This window comes from Phalacrocorax aristotelis, chromosome 3, assembly GCF_949628215.1.
Source record: "Phalacrocorax aristotelis chromosome 3, bGulAri2.1, whole genome shotgun sequence".
Classification (NCBI taxonomy): domain Eukaryota; kingdom Metazoa; phylum Chordata; class Aves; order Suliformes; family Phalacrocoracidae; genus Phalacrocorax; species Phalacrocorax aristotelis.
Window position 1 is genome coordinate 122268865 of NC_134278.1, and position 25904 is coordinate 122294768.

Here is a 25904-nt window from a genome sequence, read left to right on the forward strand (position 1 = left end):
AACAACCTATCTCCTTAAATTGCTTTGGAAGAGAATCAAACACATGCATACTGTTACCCATTTACAGTCATAGTTGTGTTTTAAAATGTAGCATTCTAATTAATTTCAGATGAAAGGTCACTGCTTGATAGCTGAAAAGCTTGAAAATGGAAATTTACTTACAATTTTATTAAAGCAGAACAGAAAGCAAAATAAATATTGAAGTGAGAGAGTGAAATAGCAATTAAGTCCTATATATAATACATTTATTTTAAATCAAATCATGATTGTTCTTCTGAGAAGTGGCCCCCAGTTTAAGGACTTTGTGTCAAATATTCTTGGATACGTTGTTATAACAGATGAGATAAAATCTAAAAATCAGTGTCGGTGGAATGTTCTTCTGGCACACCTGTAGCGCCTGGCTATTCAGTCCACACCATCAAACTTAGACATCAATAATTGCTGAGTCTCTGTGCTCAGTTTATTACTAGCCAAGCCAAGATAGAAACTGTCTGTACTATCTGTACTCAGAAATGAACTCCTGATGTGCAGGTAGATTTAGTGAGAGATGTAGAAGCCTGGGAATAAGAGAAGTAAATAAAACAAAATTTCATGAATGATATTTTATGATCTTCTGACAAAGTACCAGGTACAGATACAGATAATGATTTGTTTTAAAAATTGAAATGCTATTTGCAATTTAGCAAGGGAATCGCTGAATTTAAATGCTGTTTTTTTATAATGAGCTACCCAAACAGGACGTAAAATTTACCAAAAAGAAAAACCCCAAAGCAACCCCAAACAGAAAGAAAAGCAGAGGCTGCACAGATCACAAGCAAGAGTTCTGAAGTTTTACATTAGCTACAGCAAGCATATAAACAGGCAGAATACGTAGCAAGAAGAAAAATGGGATATATTAGTTGTAATATTTGCAGTAGATGTCCTCAGTCAGCTGAAACTCTTCTCAAATCAACATATCTGTCAAATAAAATGGAGATTGTAGTCCTGTGTCTCAGATCTAATAAAGATTTGGATCAGTATTGGAAACCTTGTTGGAACTATCCTTTCTATTATTTTGTGAAGGAAAATGTTCTTCTTGCTGACATAGTTTAAAAATAAAATATGCTTTTCATCCGTGATTAGTAATGACATGGAAAAAAAGAAGCAGAAACAGAGAAATCCTAAGTACCATATTCTGCCTTAAATCAAAAGTGCTTTTTTTTTTCCCACTGGGCATTACTATTTCCAATACTCGATATTTCTCCTACGAAAAGAACAGTGCAGCTATAGTACTCATAGAAGGAATAGATTAATTTGAAAGATTTGCGTACAAGAAAAATACTTAAATACCTTTTACAGGAAGAAAAATTTTAGTAAAATCCCTACAGATGTAACTAGATCTTTCTTTACTCAATCTCTCTAAATCACTGCACTAAATATATACCTCATCACTGATACATGATGTGTCTCAGCAGATGTTAAAAACAAATCTAGTTTTTATGATTATGGGTAAACAGTCTAAAACTATTAATTGGCAACAAATGAGACAGCATCCAGCAAGGTTGGAGAAAACCAAGAAAAAAAACCACCTACCCCTGTCAGGGGGTCAGGCCCTGTGCTGCTGCTGTGCTCGAGGAGGTGAAAGTCCTGTGCCTTCTCCTGCCAGCAGCTGGGGGCCCGCAAGCAGGTACTTGGTGTAGCTGCCACCTACTCAAGTGCAGAGCTTGGGATGCCCAGACTACTCTCATCCAGCGCTGCCCTGTGTGCCCTCGTATCAAAGACAGAGGCCCTCTGTGGCTGTGTTAGAGGCTTTATTAATTGCGACTGGGATCTACAAAATGTGGGTGCATGCACTAGGATCTGGGGTTTCACCTTGTGTTTCCAAAGGTGTTTTCTCTTTATCTGCAAGGCTCTTCTCTACAGTTTCCAGCTGAGGGTGTTTATTAACAGCGTCAAGCCTACAATTGAAGGGCACAAATTGTCCCTTAAAGATCATACGTAACTGCAAAATAAGCCTTTTCTTGCAAACCGGTTTCTGTGTAATACCGCAGACTGAGTGTATTTAGCACTTTGAAAAATGTAAAGGCCATGGTAGGAATTAGAGTACAAGGAAAGAGTGATCAGTATTATATACATGCTATATTTTTCTCATGACCTTTGTATCTGGCAGATACTTAGGGTAATATATGGTTATAGCACAACAAAAAGAGAGAGAAAGCCTGGAGTCAAGCTTTCTTCATTGCTCAAGAGTTCAGTTTATATTCCCCCTCACCTGCTCAAGTAACACCACAAAAAGGAAAACCCATCAAGACGGTGCAATGGCAGCAACTTTTGCACAAAGTAGAATCAAAATTTTATGGATGAGGACAGTATCTGACATCAGCCTATTTAAAAATGAGTATGGAAAATGAGGACTAGTGGGTGAAAACTAGGCAGTCCTATTTCATCAACACAAGCTCTGTTCTGAATCTGTCAAACATCCCTACTCAAAATGCTACATTAAGAAAACAAACGCAGAAATGTACATTTTAAAGAGTGATACAATAAAGCAGTAGGACACAAGAAAACGTGTTAGTATGAAATAATATATAACTCAAAGGCACTGTTACCTAGGAAGTGTGTTATCTTGCAGTACCAAAACCTTTGGAGAGCCTTCTTGTGGTTAATAAGATGGCAACCTGCATAGAGAAAAGAATAAAGAATTAGCTACGTGAGGCAGCTGCAAGCAGTCCTTAGAGGAAGCATTTAAGACAGCACCTATTAATAACTAAATTTATAAGAAGAAAATTACTATGGGAGAGCAGAACTTTAAAATTATATACCATATGAATATATGTTCATTTGCAACACCTGTTAACTTTAGAAAGGTCAGTAAACAATGTTTAAGGAAAATGTCTTTTAGGTTGCCCTGGCAGATAATGGCAGTCAGGAAAAAAGATATTGTATATATAGGCCGTAATGGCAAATATCGTTGCTTTATGCTTTGTAGTGCAAATAAGTGAATTTACTTGCAAAGGCTTTTAAGCTATTTAAAAGGAAGACAGCCAAACAAGCACCTTAATACCTCTTTCCTTTAAGGAAGATATAAGGTAATATGTGATGGATTAAAACCAAATAAAATGCTAAGTTCAATAAAAAATGAACCAAAACCCATTTATCTTTTTCCCAGCCACCAGTGCAAATGATATGAAGAATTTTCATATTAAATAAAATCGAGATCAAGCCTGGAATGTTTAGAAGCTCTGCCTAAGTTCAACATGTTAAACACTGACCTTTATCTGTACATTTCCTCTGTCTTGCATGGCTTTTATAAATAAATAGACTGAGGCTGGTTCATTGTTAAACAAGTACTTGTAATAGCTAGTTCAGCACTCTAAAAATCAATATGTTATTAAGAAGAAATCTTGCCCGTTTGAAGTGACATGAAAGCTTGCCTGTCACTTTAATGAAATTTATTATTTTGAATATAGTATTCCACTTGTTTAAAAAAAAGATAAAAAGGAAATAAAAGCACCTTCAGTCTTTCTAGTGTTGTTTAAGGCGTATTAGCATAACCTAGGGCTCATAAGTGGCGCTTGGAATTAAGTCTCTTGGACTTTCATCATTGACTTGGCCATTCTCTCTTTGTGGCAGCAGGCTATCCGTTTGGCCTTTCCAGTCACCGCTCCCATAGCTATAAAGTGAACCATCTTTTCATCAGGGTAGTACTAGAGGAGTTGACGTTGCTAAACTTCTTTCACGTGCTGTTGCACAAACTGTAAATCAAACAAATTATTTTCTGTAATGCTTTCCTGGGCACTTTGTAAGTTTTCTATCTTTAGGAGATACGCTCACTTTAAACGGTGTGTCTTCTGGGACAAACTAAGTATCATTGCCTGTTTCCCTTGCTTGAAAGGCTTTTGTGATCAGTGATAATTTGTCTGACAAACCATATCCCTTGTACCAAATATAGGTAACAGGGCTTGGAGCAAGTGACTGCATCAGTCAAACCCAAGACAACAGCAGGTCCTTCAAATAGTACGTCCTTCAATAACTTGTTGTCCTACTTGTTTGTACGCACCCACTGTTCTTTCTTTTTGCCTTCTTTTCAGCACAGTCACCTAATGGGCATCTAAGACACTCCCTGTCCGATGCCCCAGAGTCCTGTCCCTCCTTGGCTTCCCTGCATGCAGGGAGGAGGGAGCGCAGCTGCTGGATAGTTCTCCTGGTTTTTACGTACGTAACTTCTGTTACATTCGTCTAGGTTTCCTTGTGAAGGCATCAATCATACCTCAAACAAAGGAGGTCTTTTTGATGAAAGGAGGGAATATAAACACATTTCTACTGCCTCTGATAAAGCAAATGTGTTTCATGTCAAACTAGCCTGAATGCTGCTTCTATATAGATAGTGAGAGTTGTGGCGATGTCCATTTTAGAGCACATCTGCTTCAGTTTGCACAGCACAGCAAGCTGCTTGAGAGACATGCAGGACATCTTCCTGAACAATATGAAGAGTTGGAGCCTTGTTTTTGTATATCCTCTTCAGAGGTCAGGGATAGCAAAAGTGCAATCGATGATAAAAATGCACAGTACTGTATAGTGAAGTTCTTTTTATGTTTGAAGTAAAATACCTCTAGATTGTTATGGTTTCAGTATAATTTTGCATGCATACTGATCCTGGAGAGAATAAGAAATGGACTTTAAGTTTCCTAAGCAACTTTGAATTTGTTGGCTGTAAGTCCCAACATATGTCATAGCTGAGAAGAATTTGAGACTGAAACTGTGTTGATTTGAAATATTTGATACATTTTTAGTGACCGTAGTGGCGTTACTTTGGATTTTCCCATTGCAACTAAGACAGAGGATGTTTTTATAATATTCCCTTTGATTTCACAGTCAATAAATAGAAGTTACTTTTAAGCATAACACCAGAATGAAAAATATACCTGAAATTAAAACTTAGAAGGACATGGGTCAAAACTACGAAAATATTAAGTTCAATCTTACTCTTATTTTCAAAGAGAATGCCTTTTGGAAACTAAATTCTAGAGAGTTCCCAAATGTTTTCATCCCCGCTGCATATAACTCACTGTCTGGAAACCGATATAGTAGTTACAGGAGTTGTGATTTTACCAATACATTTTCCAAATGGTATTTGCTATATAAAATTGCAAAAGTGTTAGCTTTTCAAGGCTTATCCATTTTCTTTACTACATGGTATGAGGAGAGATGACTCATCATCAAGAGAGAGGCATGATATGAGCTAAGCACAGCTAACACTGCCATAGTTGTAGTGTTTATATTGCCCAGTAAGAGTATCTTTGAATTTCATTTAGGTTAAAATGGAAGCAGCATGTTATTGAAGACATAGAGTGGAATAAAAATTTTTACTCAGTCTGGTAGTTAATCATTGACAAGGTAACACCTTAAGAGAAAAAGGTAGATGAGATTGCCCTTTATTCTCTTTTTATTTTGTCTCTTGTGTGTAAAGCCATCAACTGACTTTCCCTGAGTGCTCAGTGTAGCAGATCCTATGGCACTGTCCTCTGGTCTTTTCAAAGAGATGAGACTGTCATAGCATAATGAAGCACATTCATCTTAGTTCTGTTCAAGCCTTCTACATCCGCTTAATTTAGAAGAATTATACATTAAGAGCCTTTTTGATGCTTTACGTGGCAAATCAGTTTTCTGCTGGGAAATGTTTTCACAGCCACACTGTTTCATGAAAATTTTTTTGACGTTGTTATCTGGAAGTACTGAAATACTGCATTTTGGTTTTATTGTTTTATTATTGTATTCTGTTAGAAGCTGTCTTATGAGTCACAAAGATGAAGATGAAACATTCTGTTTGTTTTATACTAAAAAAAGGCTTTCCCCTCTGGAATTAAATATTTTGATAGCATTAAAAGAAAATATTTTGGAATTTTTCAGTTTGTGCAAAGGTTTGATGTTTGCAGTTCCACTTCACAACAAAATGAAGTTTGAGAGCCTCAGAATTTGCTGCAGGGTGGAAACTCTGGTGTCTCAAAAGTTCTGTTGCGATTCGTGAAGCATCGGTTTGAGGATGCGCTTTTGGTTAGGGAAGCTCAGAGAATAACATTTCAGGGGCTATATTGAGCAACTACAGATTATGATCAACACAGAGAATCTTTATTATCCACTTAAACTGCCACACCAGACATGCTGATTTTAGGGTCCTTAGCAGAGGCACCCACTGTTTCAATGTGTTTGAATGGCAATTAATATAAGATGCTTCCATATTAAAATTACTGAATTATCTCCACAACACCAAACTGCAGAGTACCTTCTGCCTTCATGATATGCTTGGCTTGGTGATAATCATCTTTACTAAGGCTAGAGTACAGCAAGTTTAGGCAGCACTAAAGGATTTTATGTATGTATTTCCTTTATATGTGGCAAGAGTTACTTGTGGGTAGTTCATCTTAAGAACCTGTGCTCAGTGCTGCAATTTTCCTCTGTTTCCTCAGTGCACATGTTCTTGTTTCATAAAGAAGTTGTCTAACTTTGTTAGCTCACTTGCTAAAAAAGAAGAAAACACTAACTAGCAAGTATAACTCTCATAAAGCAAGTTAAATGGTGGTTTAAAATGTGCAATAAGGAAAAATTACTGAAATTTATAGTGGTATTGACAATAGTGGAATATCATTGCTTTCTTGAGTGATAGTCATTTCTAGAAGTGTAACTTGGGAACAGAACCTCACTGCTATTACTATGAAATGTGGAAATTAAAGTTTCAAAGTTGAATTTATAGATCTTTTTTTAATATACTCACCTAAATTAATAAGCAATCAGTTTCTATAAAAAATAAAAATTAGTATCATATAAATATATTCCAGCAGCAATTACTTAAAACCATGGAATGTCTGTGTTCCAGAAATAGAGATGGTCAAAGACATGCTCTTTGCAAAGTCCATAAAAGATGAGAGATAGTGAATTTGAGATGAACAAAGCCTTCTGACTTTTCCTGGCTGGTTTGAATTGCTGCTGTGTTTGTGTGCTGCATGACAAATTGGGCATCTCTCATTTGTGCAGCATGTTTTACTAGCAGTTAATATGGTTAGCAAAAAAGATCCTACTCTCCTGAGATATTGGTCTCCTGTGAGTGTATGGAGGAAATGCTGGACCTTAGACTACCATATTTCCCAATGCCATATAGCAAGGGAAACCACGCTGTGCAAGCAGTCAGGCAGGCTAAGAGAACACGCTGCTAGAGACTGGTGAGCTCTCAAGAGGCACAGAGCAGATGAGTGGAAGAATTTGCTAGGCCAAAAACTTTACAAAGTTGGATTCATACTGTTTCAAATTGTTGCTGTGAATGCCATGTCATCCACAGCAGTGTGTTCTGCTGAGCCTGTGGAAGGGATTAACCATGCCAGTTTGGCAGCAGGAAAGGCAGCTACATGACAGGTATGAGGAAACAAAGGGGGTTATGTGTAAGCAGGAGCCTGTATTCCCATCCATTTGATATTATTTGTTGAAAACAGTGCTATGGAAGGCATTTATTTGTCTATTGGCATTTGGCAGCAACTCATTTCTATGCAGGGTTGAATAGAATTAGCATAACAGAAAGGAGGACTAAAACAGCCTAGGGTATACTGAGTTTCTAAGTATAAACCTGCCTCATGCAAATTGAAGCAGAAATTGGAAGGGGATAATCTGCTTAAGTCTTCCCTCCTAGGTGACCTATTTCCATTCACTTTTGTAACAAGAAAAATTTTTACCAATCATATTACTACTCCCTTTCCCCTGTATTTTGGAGATGAGAATTGCTCCATTCCCATGATATCAAGCTGTGGCAAGTGATCTGACTGCTGCCATCAGGCTATTTGCTAGTCCAGACACAAGTACCCTGTGCTGTTCTCCATCAATTTCTTATCTGTTTATAGGGTACCAGGAGAATTGTATTAATTTTTGTTGCCAGAATGAACTGGGTATAATTATTTAATGGAAGAAGATTTAAAATTTTTTAATACTGGGTTTTAGTTGTCTTTTATTTCCTGTGCAACAGAGGGCTGCTAGCTTTATTTTTTACTCTCTTGAGTAGTTCATTTTAGCTCTTTTCAGGGTGTAAGAAGATTAGCAAAAACATGTTTTTCCCACACCTCTGCTTGCTCCCTCCCTCCCAACCTTGGGGCCATATTGCATTTAGACAGCACAACTTCTTAGCTGACTAACAAATCTTTATTCTTCCCAGGGCCCCAACACAGCAGTTTTGTCTCCTTTCACCTTCCACTACCAAGTACTAGTAAGTACTTCCAGTACCAGTCCTGGTACTGGATGGCTATTCGCTTCATATTTCTTTACTGATCCTGCCTTCGTTTTCCCAAGAGAGGGTATACTATCCATTCTTGGGTCTGCAATCAATGGTTAAGGAAGAAATGGTGGCCATTAACAAGTTTACATAACATACATACGGGTCTTGAACTATTACATGGAGAGACCAAAATACAAATGAATTGTTGTGTATAGAGGCTGGAAGAAGAGGGACAGAACTGGTTTAGATAGGTACATGAAAGGTTGTGTATACATGTTCCCTTAACTGAGGGTTTTTTACCTCTTGCTACTATTTATTCTTACTCTGACAATATAAACAGCAAAGACGCAACAGGTGCTATAAGTAGTATTCATGTCACTGCGTACTCCTAGGCAACAGTATGAACTTAATTTTTCTCTGGGTCTTGTGAAAAGGGAAAAAAAAAAAAGAGCTACAGCCTCATCCTCACAAAGAGCTTCTGTACTCACGAGTCTAAGTTATAAAGGACCCATTCCGTGTTCACAGTAAGAAAACATCTGCTCTCAGCCGTTTCATCCAAATTAAATAAACACTGAAATGTACATGTGCTGGTTTTGGCTGGGACAGAGTTAATTTTCATCACAGTAGCTAGTATGGGGCTGTGTTTTGGATTTGTGCTGGAAACAGTGTTGATAATACAGGGATGTTTTTATTACTGCGGGAGCAGTGCTTGCACAGAGTCAAGGCCTTTTCAGCTTCTCACCCCACCCCACCAGCGAGTGGCCTGGGGTGCACAAGGAGTTGGGAGGGGGCACAGCTGGGACAGCTGACCCCAGCTGGCCAAAGGGATATTCCATATCATATGACATCTTGCTCAGCACATAGAGCTGGGGGAAGAAGAAGGGGGGATATTCGGAGTGATGATGTTTGTCTTCCCAAGTAACCGTTGCGCATGACGGAGCCCTGCTTTCCTGGGGACGGCTGAACACCTGCCTGCTCGTGGGGAGGAGTGATTGAATTCCTTGTTTTGCTTTGCTTGCACATGAGGCTTTTGCTTTACCTATTTAACTGTCTTTATCTCAACCCATGAATTTTCTCTTTTACCCTTCTGATTCTCTCCCCCATCCCACTGGGAGGCAGTGAGCGAGCGGCTGGGTGGTGCTTAGTTGCCAGCTGGGGTTAAACTATGACAGTACAGTAAAATAACCTGACAAATAGAATCCAGACTCCAGGACTGGTAATATTATTTGTTGCACTAATACCTTTTCAAAATGTTTCTCTGTTCTCTACCCATCCCTCCCCTCCCCCCCCCCCCCCACTCCAAAGCACAGTATGGGGAACTATTATCTTTACTGTAAAGAAAAATACAAGCCCTGTGGTCCAGCATTGTTCAGAATAATGTCTTTTTTGTTATTCTTCTACCTGATAATGAATGGCTGAATACTACTCTCTCCTGCTTTCTCACATAAAATTCCAAGTGCTTTCTCTGAGCCACCAGATTAGTGTATCAAATGGTAGCTCTGGACACAATGAATGTGAGGGTGGGGATGGGAGAAAACAGGAAAATTTTGCAGAGGTCATTACTTTGTCCAGGCTCCAAGAGACATTCCTAAAATGGAGATGTTAGTGGTGGCTCTGTGGTCATTGTCAGAAGCTGGTACTGATGGAAAGAAAAATACTTTACTTCTAAGACACACTTGATTAATATGGTACCAAGTTCGTTGTAAAAGCAGAAAGTCTGCTTTTCAATTCCTATGAAAATGCCATAGACAAAAAGCCAGTACTAGCTATGGGGCTGCAATTAATATCTCACAAATACGAATATGAATATCCCTGGGGAAACAGAGGAGCAAAGGATTGAACTTGGTGAACTAAAATGTAGAGGGATTTATTTTCTCTAAGTTTTACTTCTGGTTTGCTAGGTTTACTGCGATTGGAGGGAGCATAATTTATACGATGGCTGGCATATGTACTCACATATATGAGCATACACTGTTCTTCAGTTTTCAATTTTAGACAGAACTACAGTATTTATTATGGATGGTATGATTAATTTTATTTTAAACCCAAGAGCTGTTGATTGCATATTAAGATGGTAGGTCATGTCTATTTAAATTTTTGATGAATCTCCATTGATGGATAAATCATCTTAGAGAATTTCAGTTGTCAGCACAGCTTATATTTCAATGAATCTTTGGGAATTACCCTTAAGTGCTAATAGAGTTTGCCTTTATGGTGACAAAGTGCTTGAGGTGCATATTGTGAAGGAGTACCATGAGAAGAACCATGAGATTTTTATTTCTTTGAGAACTGACCTGGTGATATCTGCTTCAGACAGTCATGCAGAACAATTGTTGACATTTAGAATAAATTAATTCATAATCTCTGAATAGCGATGAAAGACTGCAAATGAAAAATATGCTGAATTTGGTGGAAGTATCAAGTTGGAGCAAAGATCGGTTTTATTTCTAACACAGTTCATTCCATGCTGTATGATGTAAGTGATTTTTATTATGCCAAGCAATTGAGCATAATAAAGTCTTGAAAAAAATCCCATATTTTGGTTAAAGTTGAATGGGATTAGATTTTCAGTCAGACTAATGCTGCAAAGTATAGGTACTTACAATTTGAATAACTTCATTTCTTTTCCTTTTTGAAAATGTAGCCCTACAGCAGATCTTTGAAGTGTAAACGCTGAGACATAGCAGTATTAAAATAATCATGGATCTGGAGGAAACAGCACAAAAACATCCAGCACAGCTTAATCAAAAATAGAAATTCATTTGAACTTTCTGTGGTCTATTGAATATTAAAACATTTCATATTTCAAATAGAAAAATAGAAGCCTTGAGCGAAGTTCTGATCGTAGTCAATGACATTTCTGGTGTAACACTTGAATATTAGGATTAAGGATGGAAGTTTCTACTCAGCTTCAGCAAACTTTCTTATAGATTATATTTTGAATTTATTGTTATTAGACGAAAAATAGCTGGTCTATGCTGGAGGCCATGGAACAGTAGGACCTGTGTGTTAAAAAATGAAAGCACTAAAAATCCCAGAAGATCACTTTGGCCAAACAAAGTAGTTTATTCTGCAATTCCTTGGCATTTTGTAATGAAATTTGTGTTTTGGGGCTTTTTGTTATAGCCTGTGCCCCACACTGGGTGGTATCTCTGAAGAGAAGTGCTTTGTGTGACTGCCACATTGTAGAATCTGTTTGGTGGAGAAGAGGTTTCCCGTTGGAGACGTCTCTGTAGCTGTGAGAATGGCTGGCTAATGAGCAAATTCTCTGGGAACTTCTGGGTTCTTCATATCCAATCCTGCAACTTTTAAAATAAGTTTCTGCAGAGCACCACATTATGCTATTGTACTTAGTACCACTAAATCTTTCTGAAGGATGTATTTTAGTCAAAATAACTAAATTGAATAGCTTGGGTTATTCAGGAAATCTGTGATGATCAAAAGGGGTTTTTTTGGACATCAGTTTTCAGAGTCTTAAGCGTGGAGAACAGTAAGAGCATGAGTCACTGAAAGAGTGTTTTGAAATAGCAACAGTGGAAAAACCCATTTTCAAACCAGCTGTATAAATTAGCTATTATTGCGTAGGAATGCTTTGTGAGGAAGGAAGCATGTTGACATTGTTGCTGGGCAAATGTCAAAACTGTAAGCCACTGTATCTCCACTGAGTTTCTTCCTGGAGTCAAAATCACAAGTCCAATCCTATATCATTTATGTATTTATTCCCATTACTCCTGAATTAGGACTTCAGGATTTTCCCCTGTGAAAATCCTTCGTGAATGTGAAGTGCCTAGCAAAAATTAGATTGCTGCCTCACTTCCTTCCATTGCCATCTGTGTGTGGGTGTCTTTGGGGGGCAGTATGGCAAGAATTAGAAGAACCATTTCAGAAGGAAAATATCATATTTCCTAGAGATATTGAAGTGGAAATATGAAAAAATACAGAATTGCTTGAAGCAATAGCGGGGTGAAGACTTTCACAAAGCCTTTTTGTTGAACTTGGAGGCTGTTTGTTTTTACACGCTATTTTCAGACTGCTGATATAAAAAATAAGAAAGTAAAACTGTTTATTGTGGCAGAGGTAATCTCGGGCAGCTTTTACTCTGTTGCAAAGATTATCAATGTGCAACTTGCAGACACTTACTGATATGCGTATGAGAGAAAGAACACTTTTGATTAACAGTGATATGCAATTCCGTAAAAATTAAGAGGACAGAATCTGCAGTATGTGATGACAATGCTACAGTAAGTTATTAAGGTTCCTTTGGGTAGTGCCACTGCTACTTTAATGAATATTTGTCTCTAGCTTGGCTTTCTTTTCAAGGCATTGTAATTGTGAAATCTGCAGAAACACTAAGTAGTATCTCCAGCTAGATACAATGTATATTGGCATGTGTTCTTAAAAAAAATCCAAACATAAATAATCTTTTTATATTTTAAGCAGGTATAAACTAAGGTAATTGAAATTTATTCAAATCATAAAATTAGATGACTTTACAATATATGCATGGACACCTACCTCTTCTTAATTATAGTATAAAACTATTTACAGTGGTTGCTCCCATCTACAAACACTGCATGAAATAATGTTGTTTATTCCCCTCTGGCTCCACCCCGACACCATTGCTGCTTGGCAGCCCTTTAGCTCTGGGGTCTCACCTATCCATGTTCCCCTGGAATACTTAACATATGGTGTCAGTACAGTCCTAGCACAAGGTAATTATTTTTACTTCTCCAGAGGGAGAAAACCATTCAAATGACTGAGGAAATGCCTTTGTTTAGAAATTTCAGCCACTGCTGAATTACTGAAAAAGCTCCATTTCATTAATTACATACAAATACATAGGATAAAGGAAAAAAACCCTGTGCCTTGGTGATGCTTTCCCCTGAGGAGCTCTCTGTCATGAAACTAACAAAAAACTGTTCTTCTGTTAAGCTGAAACTTGCTTGCACATTCAGAAAGAAGACTTAGGAGGTGATCAGTGAAATTTTGTGGTGTTCCCTCAGCAGTGAACTCCAAAAAGTTGTGTTTATCAATCTACCTGTTCTCTATACAAGCTGTCAGCAAGATACAGTGAAACATCTAGTAGACTTAAAAAGAAGCCAGATGAACTACTTATGGTAGGAAGCAAATTTGTCCACCAAAAAAATACATTGTCTGTTTTCCTGAAATAATCTTGGATGAATTTTCAGAATGAGATTTCAAGATAGGTAGGCAACGGTGATGTTATTGTTGCCATTTTACATGTTATTTCAGGAACCTGAGGACAAACTTGGGGTAGGAGTCACATATCCATTTACTTCTCGGCTTTTCTTGTGGGACTCTGCTCTCACGTTCATACACTGCTGTGTGCTGCACCAGGATGCGCTTGCTGACGCTGTTCTACTTTCCATAAGCCAGCCTTCACTGCAGTAAGGTGCTCAACTCCCTGCATCGATATCCTGCAGGGTAGCAAATAATTTATTTTCCCCTGTTATCTCCAAAGGTATTTAACACAAAAGCTCCAGCAAAAGGAATTAAAAGGGGCACCGGCCAGAATGCCTAAAGACTGAGGTGGAGACACTCAGGTTCAAATGCCTGAAAGTGCCTGTGTCTGAGCAGAAATTTGGACTAAGTTGCCTAATGCTTTAGAGAATATAATCAGCAGGCAGTAGACACTGTTCTCTTCCACATTCTTTGTTTAAAGTAGTTACATCGTTACTGAGAGAGACGGAAAAAAATGTACTTTAGATTGGTGCCTTGGCACTCACCTAGAAGGTGGGACATCAAGATTGCAGAATAGCTTCATTGCCTATGGATTTATGCAGTACGTACTAGTGCTGGGAAGAGCATGGACAGAGTTATGCTTGGTGTTTGGAGGGTTCCTGCTCTTCACTCGGGGGTGAATCCAAAACTATTTGGAGGATGGGATTTACCTCGAGAGTTTTCAGGGGTAGTGAGGGAAGGAGAACGCGACAAGCTGCTGAATTCTTGGCTATTTCTCTCTTAGTGGTATCCAAATGTGTTTGCATGCGTTTGAAGGGTGAAGAGAGGAATTGATGAATAGGAGAAGGATGGGTCATAATGATGACTAATAATGAAACTGAAAGTCACTTAGCTTGTAATCTTTTACCATTGTTTAAGATTTCTGATGGACAGGAAATCAAGTAGGTCTCACTGATAAGCCTCCTGGGCTCCTTGCTCATTCAGAGTTTAGAAGTTTTGCTTAGAGTATGCATACAGTATTTAAAAATGAAGTGGTTTTTTTCTTTTCCTGTTTGGAGATGAAGATTTCTTATAAATGAATTTTCTTCAGGGTTACGTTTTTGTGTTTGGGATTCTACTTATATTTCCTTTTTACAGGAATTATACTATATTTTGTACACAGAAGAAGTTGTAAGATTTTGTTGTCAGGGAAATGTACAAAATAGTCTTTTCTTTATCATCTGAATGCTGATATTGTATTGTAGTCCAACAAGATCACATGGCTTTACGTAATTTTGAAGAAAAGCCTAAAAATTCCTTTACAATAGAAAGTTTGTGCTGGGTTTTTGTACCACTTAGTTGTTCTGAACAGCATCACTCTTGTCTTGCAAATGTTTAGCATGAAGCAATGTTCTTCAGCAAGATGCTAAACTCTAGTGCTTATTATAACAGCCTTGGGATTACAGAGGTCCCATCTGTGGTTACTGGTATATTGCCAATTATGCACAGCTAGTGTCGTCTGTAAAACAGACACTTCTGGCTGTTGAAGAGATCTAAGCAGAGGATGTCTTTTGAGAAGCTTTAGAGATAAATGTTGCTGGAATGAAGCAGGAGTTCCTTTTGCTGGAGAGGGCAGGTGCCTGTGTGGATTGGCACTTTTAGGATAAAGAGTGGGCACAGATACACAGCCATGATTAATTACCCTTTTAGTCTTTATGAACCAGTTTTCTGTTCTGAAGCTTGGTTATGAGAGAGAGTGTGACTGCAGAATTTACATTACTGGAATTTGTTGGTCAGCACTGCTGAGTGATTTCGTGTAGGTATGGAAGTGGAAGAGATTTTTCACATCCTGTATTGGGTCTTTCACAATATGAAAGTAGATGGATTTTCTCCTCTGAAGCAGAGACTCAGTAATTTAACAATATCAAGCAACACATTGTTCTTCACAGGGTTACACCAGCCAGAAGTACAGATCCTTTCTGCCCTTCTAGGCTTAAGTATTTTTGAGGGTTGCTTACAGCATAGGATGAAAGAGTCCAACTCAAAAGCAGTAGGATGATTTATCTGAGGGTTTTATTTCTGCAAATTCCTGTGTCCATCTTCACTTGGGAAAAAAAATATATTACAGCTTATACTGCTTTAAATCTAGAAAACTATAATTACTTTTGTGCTTGAGTAGTTTCATTAAAATATTTCATATTCTCTGTACAGTTAGTATTGTTCAGATGAGATTTTTTTAAATATGCGACTGAGTACAAACTTCATTGCCTTGAAGTGTAAGGGGACTCAAACAAATGCATGGTCCACCTCCCATTATAGTAAGTCAAAAGAGTAAATTTAAGCATTTGTTTTCGTCAATAATTTTAGAAAGCAAGTAGCAGAAATAAGTGTGTGAAAGTTGAGATGCAAATTTCTTTAATCAACTGCACTTTGGTCAATGTTGTCTTCCTTTTCAAAGTTAACCCATGTAAATAGTAAAGGTCAGTAGGTTAAATATGTAAATGCAATCAGAAATGTATTAAAATTATTCCAGGTCCAGCTTTGTTGCCACTCATGCTAAACAATTATACAAGCTTAGGTCTATAAATTTATTTTACATTAATCCAAAAGAATAGAGAAAAGAAAGAGAAAACTGCTAAATAGAAATACAAGGTGGAAAGCATTTAAATTAGTGTGAAATAAATCCAAACTTAGTTACACAGCTTTTTTGTGTCATTTCCCTTATCTCCCCTTTTTACTATCTAAACATTTGTTACCAGCTTCGTTCTGAAACCAAAAGCTGGGTAAATAAAGCACCTCTGAATACATTTTCTGTTAGACTGAACTCCAATGCAGTTTAGTACTGACTAGCGCCATTATTTATGGGGAAATAACTCCTTGTTCCTTCACACACTAGTGCAACCCCAGTCTCAGAGGGAACTTCCCACACCCTTCTATCTTTCCCCTTTCTGTACACAGCACTATCAAGTGATGCAAACCTTCTCTTTGCTCAGCTATAATAAACATAGGGAAAAATAAGTTGAATAATCCACTATGGTTCCAACTATGTTTTTCTATATATATACCAAAAGATACTACAGCCATTGCTTTTCTTCCCTCTGCCTTTCTGCCCTGAAATATGTGGTACTTGATTTCTTTCAGATCTACGCGTGCAGAATTCATACACAAACAATGCTTCTTGGAGAAAGAAAAGAAATTGTAAAATATCCATGCTGATGTAACAGTGATAACATATGCTATGGTTTGTGACTGTGAAAACTTCAGGGAGAATGCAGACCACCTAGTTCTGTTCACCAATGAAAGCTCTTTCTCACAGAGTCCAACTCTCTGTTAGAGAGCAATTTTTGTGAGAAAACAGCTAATGCAGGGAACCTGATAGGCCACTGGCCTTTACAATCTCACCGCCCACCTGATCCAGTTTCTGTATTTCCAATATTTGAATCAGTGGTGAGAAATGAAACTTCACACTATATTTTTTTCAGACACTTATGACCAAGGATTTTGAAGTGTGTATCAGAAACTAAACTTAATTTCCTGATGCATCACCACGAAGCAGTGTGACAAAGCAATGGTTTTGAAGGTGGAAGTCAAAATGACACAATTCCCTCCTCTCCCAATGAAGAAAAACAAAAAAACAAACCAAGAAAAACAACAGTGGAAAGTCAGTGCTCTTTCCTTACTAATTAGTAACAGTCTTGCTGTCTTAATTTTAGAAACTGGTATTTTCTAGAGTAATGTTTATTAAGTTTTCCCTATGGTGAGTTGCCCTGCGTAATATTCTCCACGTCTCAAGACCCGGTGGTGGTGAAGCACTGAAGGTGACCCAGCTGAGCAGGCGACTCCCTTGAGGGAGCTCCTGGATGATCTGCTGCTGCCTTTCAGCAAACAAGCACCCACCCAACAGGCTCAGCATTCCAGCTTTCACAGCGCAGGGTGAATATCGTGATGGTTATGTCATTCCTGAGGGTTCAGATGGCAAAAATCTTGATGAAGATATAGTGTTTGTTGGATTGTCAACAGCAAACCTCTCTCTCTTGGAACCAGTAGTGCAGGGGAGCTTCCTGAGTCCCTGTCTCTCTTCATCATCTGTAAATACTGAGGTCTACAAGTAAAATAAAAGGATAGATTTTACTTACTAAACCAAGATATTAGTAGTAAAAGAATATTTTTTTTGCAAGGTTGAACCTGTGTCCTTATGAAATAAGAAATCAAGTTAAGTTTCTCAGTGGTCTCAAGGTTTGTGATTGCAATTAATAAAGCATTTTATTGCAACTTGAATCTTCTTCAGCTAAATATGTTTTTGAATTTTTAAAAAGATAGAGCATTTTGAATTTTGGTTTTCTTTTGCAGAACTACTATATCTTTTTGTTGTCAGATCAAGGCTTACATGGCTTATTGCATCTATGCATAGCAAAGAATGGATCTATAATTCCTGTAAAATTTTGTACAGTTTGCAATCAACACTTTTTTGAGATGTACTCTGTAAAGACTTGTTTAAAATAAGGGTTTTGTTCTTGAAAGTTAACCTTAGCATTGCCCTGGCCTTTATAACTTTGACTTGGAAATTAGCATTGCAGAGTTCAGACAGCACACTTTCCTCAAAAATATTTTCTTAAGATGCTGTGACAGCTTCAGCAACTGCTATTTTTGGACAATTTCATTTAAAGTTAATCACTTGTGGAGTTTTCAGCAAGTACATTTTACAAAAATCACACTTGAATCTATTTGTAAATGAATGTAGACATATTTTGCCTCTTTCTGTAAAGCAGTTGAAAGTCTCGTATTTTTGGACTTGGGTAAGATCTTGTGAATTTTATTGCCTTTATCTGGATAGGTGCTGGTATTTAAGGAATCTCACTGTTGGCTCTCAGGCTCTGAGTCTAAAAAAAACCCTTTTTTTGAATGTTTTCTGCTTGCACTAGCTTTAATTTATTATTACAAATGAGCGCTTTGTCTTGTCCGGTTTTATTCACTATAGAAATTGACATGACAATTGAGGGCTCTTCTGGGATTTCAAACTCAGTTGGCAATTTAACTTGAGTCTTCTGCACCTTACAGATCTAATAGCCAGCTTGCCTTTTAGCTGCCTTCTGGAAGTGTGGCAGGGAGACTAGGAGAGCTTAACATTTTCAAAGTAGATCCTCAAGCTATTACTGGGGCTTTGTTATCACACGTTACCAGTGACTGGCACATTAAACAGTATATAAAAACTGAGTATCTTTCTGACACAGCAAACATTTTCTATTTTGGATTGCTGAAGTTTTCCTTTCAGGAGAGTCCAATACCAAGGTAGTGGCTTCCATAAAATAAATATCATCTGACTAGCTTGTCTTTTTGATAGATTCCTGGTGGTAAGACAAATTTGGGTTTGAAGGTTAAAGATGTTTTATCCTGTAAGTATTAGTTCTTCTTTACAAATAATGAAGTCTGTAATCTTTCTCATCCTAATTCTTGGATCATAATTCCTGTAGGTGTGAAGTGTGGTGTATGAAAACTGACGTGAATTTACTGATCACCAGATTTGCAAAGTTAGGACTCCACAAAACAGCATTCACCTGTTTTGCTGCCTTGTTCTTTTCCTGAGATAAGAAATTATAGTAATGGTTTTGCTTTTAGAAACACATTTGCTTAAATAATAAACCTTAGAAAAGGGCACAGGAATGATTGAATGAAATAATTTTGTTTATTAGACATTAAAGTAGCAGCTAAAAAAATGCTTAGCAAGTAAACGAGACTATACCTTTACTATTCTTTTTAGGACTAGAATTGGCCACAAGAATTCCCAAAGGAATATGACACTTCTCACTTGTGATATGACAAATTACATGTGACACTGTTGTACCTGAATAGCCTTCACACTAGAAGGAGAGTGTTCATGTTAATATTTATTCATCTGGGCTTTTGTCATTGAAGTCATGCAGCTGAAGTAATCTGAGTGTTTGAGTGTGATAGCTGGCTTATACTGCTGTTCCGGTTTTCAGGTACCAGCAGAATGGCTTCAGTGTTAAATGGGGACAGATCAGGAATGAGCTTTCCGAATCAGGTGATGCAATTGTCAAGGAATCCCATTTCCCACTTTTATTTATAATAAGCCAGAAGACAGTGTAACATATAGAGGTGAAATTTCTGATGTGTAGACCACGTATGCAAATGTGATGCCAGGGGCTGAGGACTGAGGAATATGGTGTGTCACTGTAGGAAAGTTTTCAAAATACGTAAAGCAGGAAAAAAGTGTTTGAAGGTGAGATCAAAAGAATAGGAAATTTATTTCCTATATGGTACCTGAGGGATTTGAAGAAAGCCAAATTTAAGAATCAGTATTCAAAAATGTCATGGTTTTTTCCTAATTACTTTTTGTCTCTGACCTTTGAGGATTTACAAAAATTTAGGGCTGACCAACTTCTCTAGTCAGCTGACATAAAAATATAGCTAGGCTTGGAACTGTGTCACTGAAGTCTATGAACTTTCATCTTACACTAACCTAAAATTCTTCCTTCGGTGTCAGCCTCATTAGATTCATATGTATAAATAAAGGACAGAAATTGTATTTATAAAAATGCATGAAAATAGAATAATTTGAGGTAGAAATATCTGTCTGAAATATTTTGTACACATCCAACAGCATGCAAAGGTAAATTGCCTCGTTTAATGAATAATTTCATGTAAATGCTATAAGAAATGGTGCCACTGGAATTTAACAACTATCAAAATTTAGCCATGTAACATAGTAATGAAAATCTCTGCTCTGGATATGGTTGTAAAATCTCCACAGTTTTCATTGCTATATAATCAATTTAGTAATCATACACACATGAAAAGTTATGATATAATCAACTAGCGTCATAAAATACATGATAAAGCTATTCACTAAGTGTAATAAAAGCTACAAAATTCTATTCTTTAAAATTAAGAAAGTAAGGAGAAGTAAATTTTCTTTCTTCTCTGAATTGCTTTTTTAATATATCATATTGATTGCCTTAAAATTATGCACTATGGGAAGTACAGGAAGAAATCTGGATCTAGAGAGTGACAGGGGAAATATTCTCCGCATTCTAACGTTGTGTATTATTGCCCATTCATGAGATTTTATTGTTTTGATTTGTTTTATATTTGTGTAGATTGTGTAGATTTTTATTATCTTTTTAAATTTAAGATTTATAAAAGAATTACATTATTAAGTCAGATGAGAAATGGATTAAGAACTTAAATATTGGTTCTATAAGGAAGTATTATGTGACACGTCTCTTATTATGTTGCTTGTCTGAACTGGAGGCATGATGCAACTGTCATGAAACACAGAGAACGTGCACATAAGCCCCCCTCAGTGTTTCAGTATATTTTCCCCTTAAGCCAATTTGGTTATTTAAAGTTGCTTAAATCATGAATGTGATTGTCTTTTTTGTCTACAGAACTGCTTCATAATTTATTTTGTAATTCAGGCTCACAGTGGATGGAGTCCAACTGTAGCTTTCAGTTTGAAAAACAAGACTGACTTCAGCTCGTAACTTGACACATAAAGTGCAAAGTGTATTAGTAAGTGCGTGGCCAAGAGGAGCTGAGGGACTCAGGAGCTGGGTTTGGAAGGATACTCGGTGTGAAAGACAGTGGGGAATATGGTATCGAAGGTGTTAATAGGCAAGCAATAACACGGACCTTAAAATAAGGCCAGGAAATGAAATAGAAAGGAAGGGATAAGCAGTAAATGAAGGGATACAGAAGAAGAAGAGAGACTGGAATGGTAAGGAAAGAGCTTGCGCACCAGGGGGAAAATGAATTCTGTCACGAGCTTAGCCACAAGGCGAAGTTTGAAACATTGGTACTACGCATTTAGGTAGCTGAATATGCTTTTACTGGTAACCAGAGGAATGGGTTGAAAGTCACTACAGCAGAAGTGATAGTTAAAGATAATACAGTAAGAAGGCACAGTTGAAACTGCAGCTCCTAAGAAGACCTCACAATACCATGTATTAGTCCCAAGGAGGTTTTTAAGCCTCCAGCATGGCCTGCAGCATATACTCCATATATTGCATAATAACAATGTGTGTTTTATTTACATTTTCTAGGCTTCATTTGTAAAATAATTGCAAAGGTGAGGAAAACTTAGTATTAACTTAATAAAGTGTTTGTTTTTCTATGTAAATTTTGCAGTAATGTAATTTTTGAAATGCAGGCTATTATCGTATCCTTAATGCACTTCTATTACATTTTATGAGTCTTGGCCTAAAGGAAGAAGTGAGTGGTATGTTTCTTTGCTAAAAGGAAACTAAAAAAAAAAAAGAGTTGTCTAGTTTTTTTCTAGGCAAACTGAGCAAAAAATTTAGATCTCTTTTACATGGTAGAACAATATTAATTGGCCTAGGGAACTGAAGAATAGGAAGAGAAAACTTACTCATCTAAAAATGCCTGTTGTCTTGTTCCTAGGTTCAGACATTGTTCAATGGTTAACGAAGAACTTATCTATAGAAGACCCAGGTAATTTCTCTTTTTTTCATGTCTGAAAATTCTAGTTTGTCTTTTTAAATGATTCAGCCAGATTTTCTCTTCTGTTGCAGTGGGGGTGGGCAGGCAGCATTTGACCAGTATAATTTCAATAGCAAAACAGACAGCATCAAACTTTAGAATCATAGAATCATAGGATTGTTTAGGCTGGAAATGACCTTTAAGATCATCAAGTCCAACTGTTCACCTATCACTGCCAAGTCCACCACTAAACCATGCCCTAAACACCAAATCTACACATCTTTTAAATACCTCCAGGGGTGGTGACTCAACCACCTCCCTGGGCAGCTTGGCAACCCTTTTGGCGAAGTTTTTCCTATTATCCAATCTAAACCTCCGCTGGTGCAACTCAAGGACATTTCCTCTCATCCTATTGCTTGTTATCTGGGAGAAGAGATGAACACCCACCTCACTACAACCTCCTTTTGGGTAGCTGTAGAGAGCCATAATGTCTCCCCTCAGCCTCCTCCTCTCCAGGCTAAACAACCCCAGTTCCCTTGGCCGCTCCTCAGAAGACTTGTTCTCTAGAGCCTTCACCAGCCTTGTTGCCCTTCTTTGGACAAGCTCCAGCACTTCAGTGTCTTTGTTGTAGTTAGGCACCCAGAACTGAACACAGTATTGGAGGTGCGGCCTCACCAGTGCCAAGTACAGGGGCGCGATCACCTCCCTGCTCCTGCTGGTCACTTTATTTCTGATACATGCCAGGATGCCATTGGCCTTCTTGGCCGCCTGGGCACACTGCTGGCTCATGTTCAGCCGTCTGTTGACCAACACCCCCAGGTCCTTTTCCTCCAGGCAGGTTTCCAGCCACTCCTCACCAAGCCTGTAGCATTGCATGTGGTCGTTGTGACCCAAGTACAAGACCTGGCACTTGGCCTTGTTGAAATTCATACAACTGGACTCGGCCCATTGATCTGTCCTGTCCAGATCCCTCTGTAGAACCTTCCTACCCTCAAGCAGATCAACACTCCTGCCCAACTTGGTGTCATCTGTAAACTTACCTACAGTGTACTTGATCCCCTCATCCATATTGTTGATAAAGATATTAAACAAAACTGGCCCCAGCACTGAGCCCTGGGCAACGCCACTTGTGACCGGCCGCCAACTGGATTTAACTCTGTTCACCACCACTCTCTGGGCTCGGCTGTCCAGCCAGTTTTTTACCCAGTGAAGCATACACCCATCCAAGCCGTGAGCAGCCAGCTTTTCCAGGAGAATGCTGTGGGAAACAGTGTCAAAGCTTTAGACTAAAGTCCAGGTAGACAACCTCCACAGCCTTTCCCTCATCCACTAAGTGGGTCACCCTGTCATAGAAGGTGATCAGGTTAGTCAAGCAGGACCTGCCTTTCATAAGCCCATGCTGACTGGGCTTCATCACCTGTTTGTCCTGTACATGCCATGTGATGACCCTCAAAATGATCTACGCTATAACCTTCCTTGGCACAAAGGTCAGACTGACAGGCCTGTAGTTCCCTGGATCCTCCTTCTGGCCCTTCTTGTAGATGGGCATCACATTTGCTAATTTCAATCAACTGGGACCTTCTTCGCTAGCCAGGGCTCCTGGTAAATGATGGAAAGTGGCTTGGTGAGCACTTCCACCAGCTCCGTCAGTGTCTTTGGGTGGATCTTATCCAGCCCCATAGTCTTGTATGTGTCTAAGTGGTGTATAAGGTTGCTAAACATTTCCTCTTGGATTATGGGGGCTTCATTCTGCTCCCTGTCCCTGTCTTCCAGCTCAGGGGGCTGGGTACCTGCAGAAAAACTGGTCTTACTGTTAAAGATGGAGGCAAAGAAGGCATTAAGTACCTCAGCCTTTTCCTCATCCTTTGTCACTATGCTTCCTCCCGCATCCAATAAAGGATGGAGATTCTCCTTAGCCCTCCTTTTGTTACTAATGTATTTATAGAAACATTTTATATTGTCTTTTTTGGCAGTAGCCAGATTAAGTTCTAGGTGGGCTTTGGCCCTTCTAATTTCCTCCCTGCATAACCTCACAACGTCCTTGTAGTCCTCCTGAGTTGCCTGCCCCTTCCTCCAAAGTTTATAAGCTCTCCTTTTTTCCCTGAGTTCCAGCTGAAGCTCTCTGTTCAGCCAGGACAGTCTTCCCCGCTGGCTCATCTTTCAGCCCATGGTGAAGGCCTGCTCCTGTCTCTAAGATTTCCTTCCTGAAGAATGTCCAGCCTTCCTGGACACCTTTGCCCATCAGGACTGCCTCCCAGGGGCCTTTGTCCACCAGCCTCCTACACAGGCCAAAGTCTGCCCTCCAGAAGTCCAAGGTGGCAGTTCTGCTGATCCCCTCTTTACTTGTCCAAGTATCAAAAAATCTCTTATTTTGTGATTGCTGTGCCCAAGACGGCCTCCAACCATCACATCACCCACAAGTCCTTCTCTGTTCACAGACAACAGGTCCAGCTGGCTCACTCACAGCTGTCTCAGGATGTTATCTTCCACAAACTCCAGGAGCCTCCTAGACTGTTTCCTCTCTGCTGAATTGTATTTCCAGCAGACATCTGGGAAGTTGAAGTCCCCTACAAGAATAAGGTCTAGCGATTGTGAGACTTCTCCCAGCTGCCTATAGAATATTTTGTCTGCCTCTTCATTCTGGTTGGGTGGTCTGTAACAGTGCTCTGTAACAGAATCCCACCATGATACCTGCCTTGTTGGCCTTCCCCGATTCCTACCCATAAACACTCAACCCTATCGTCACCATCATTAAGCTCTAGACAATCAAAACGCTCCCTAACATTCAGGGCTACCCCACCGCCTCTCCAGCCCTGCCTGTCCCTTCTGAAGAGTTTATAGCCGTCCATTGCAGCACTTCAGTTGTGCGAGTCATCCCACCATGTTGCCATGATGGCAACTATGTCATAGTTTTCCTGCTGCACAGCGGCTTCCAGCACCTCCTGCTTGTTGCCCGTGCTGTGTGCATTGGTGTATATGGACTTCAGCTGGGCTATTGATCCCCCCACCTTTTTTTGGGGAGAAGCCCTAATTGCTGTGTGACCATTCTCAAGTGCTTCTGTGGCCTCTAGCACATCTGTCACCCTTGTGTCTTTGCTGCCACATGGATCTCCATCCCCTACCTCTGCTGAGACAGCAGACTGAAGGACCTCATTAGCACACCATCCCTCAAACATTGATGTGCTGCCCCCAGGCTTATCTCTAGTGACCTTGGTTTTATCCCTTCCCCCATTCCCACTTTAGAAACCTTTAGTAAGAATCTGAGGATTATGGTTATCCATTTTATTGGAGCAGGTACCAGGAAAGAAGATAATAGCCAAGAATGAAAATGATAGCTATTTTAATTATTAGAAAATGTGTTTAAGTTCTACTCCATGAGGAATTTACTCAGTGTCATGCTAAGCAGTTCATTAAACACATGCTGTTTTTTTAACAGAATTTTTCAATATATAAAAATAAATAAAATTATTAAAATACACTATTGTACTGTTACCAAAAGCTGCATTTCTATTCTTAAGTTTGGGCACTTTTATAGCATCTTAAACAGAAAGTGAACTGTAAATAAAATCAGTGCAGTGAGGAAGAACAGTTCATTGCTTGATCAGCTGGGTTGGAATGTGGAAGTAAAGCTCTGGATCCAAGCTCTACCACACATTTCTTGTGCGGCCAGCAGCAAATGCAGTTTGGTGCATGTCTAATATTTCTTCCTCTGATTTACAGGAATCTTGATACACGATATGAAATTTTCTGGAAAGACATTATTTCTAGTAGAAAATGCTGAATGGCAGAAATAAAATATTCTGTGGAAGCTTCTATTACCTTTTCATTAGGGGGAAGATAACTTCATTCTTTAAAGCACAATTAAAAATACTTATTTTTCCTCTCTCCTTTTCAGACTTTTGGGAATGGAATTTATGTTTTATTTTCATTTTTTTTGGTGTGGTTTTTTTTAATTTAAAAAAAGTTGTTTTCTGTCATATTAGAAATGAAAGTATGATCACTGTGGAATTCCAACAAAAAGTAAAATCAC

At 38.6% G+C, this 25904-nt stretch overlaps 1 protein-coding gene across 4 annotated transcripts in view; it reads left to right on the forward strand.

Moving 5' to 3' along the window:
• The window catches only part of RGS7 (regulator of G protein signaling 7), a 243849-nt gene that overhangs the window by 130079 nt on the left and 87866 nt on the right, over positions 1-25904 (forward strand). For all 4 annotated transcript variants that reach the window (XM_075089406.1, XM_075089410.1, XM_075089409.1 and 1 more), the window contains exon 4: positions 21836-21886. In XM_075089406.1, coding sequence (XP_074945507.1) covers positions 21836-21886 — 51 coding nt within the window. The remainder of the gene's footprint in view (positions 1-21835; positions 21887-25904) is intronic.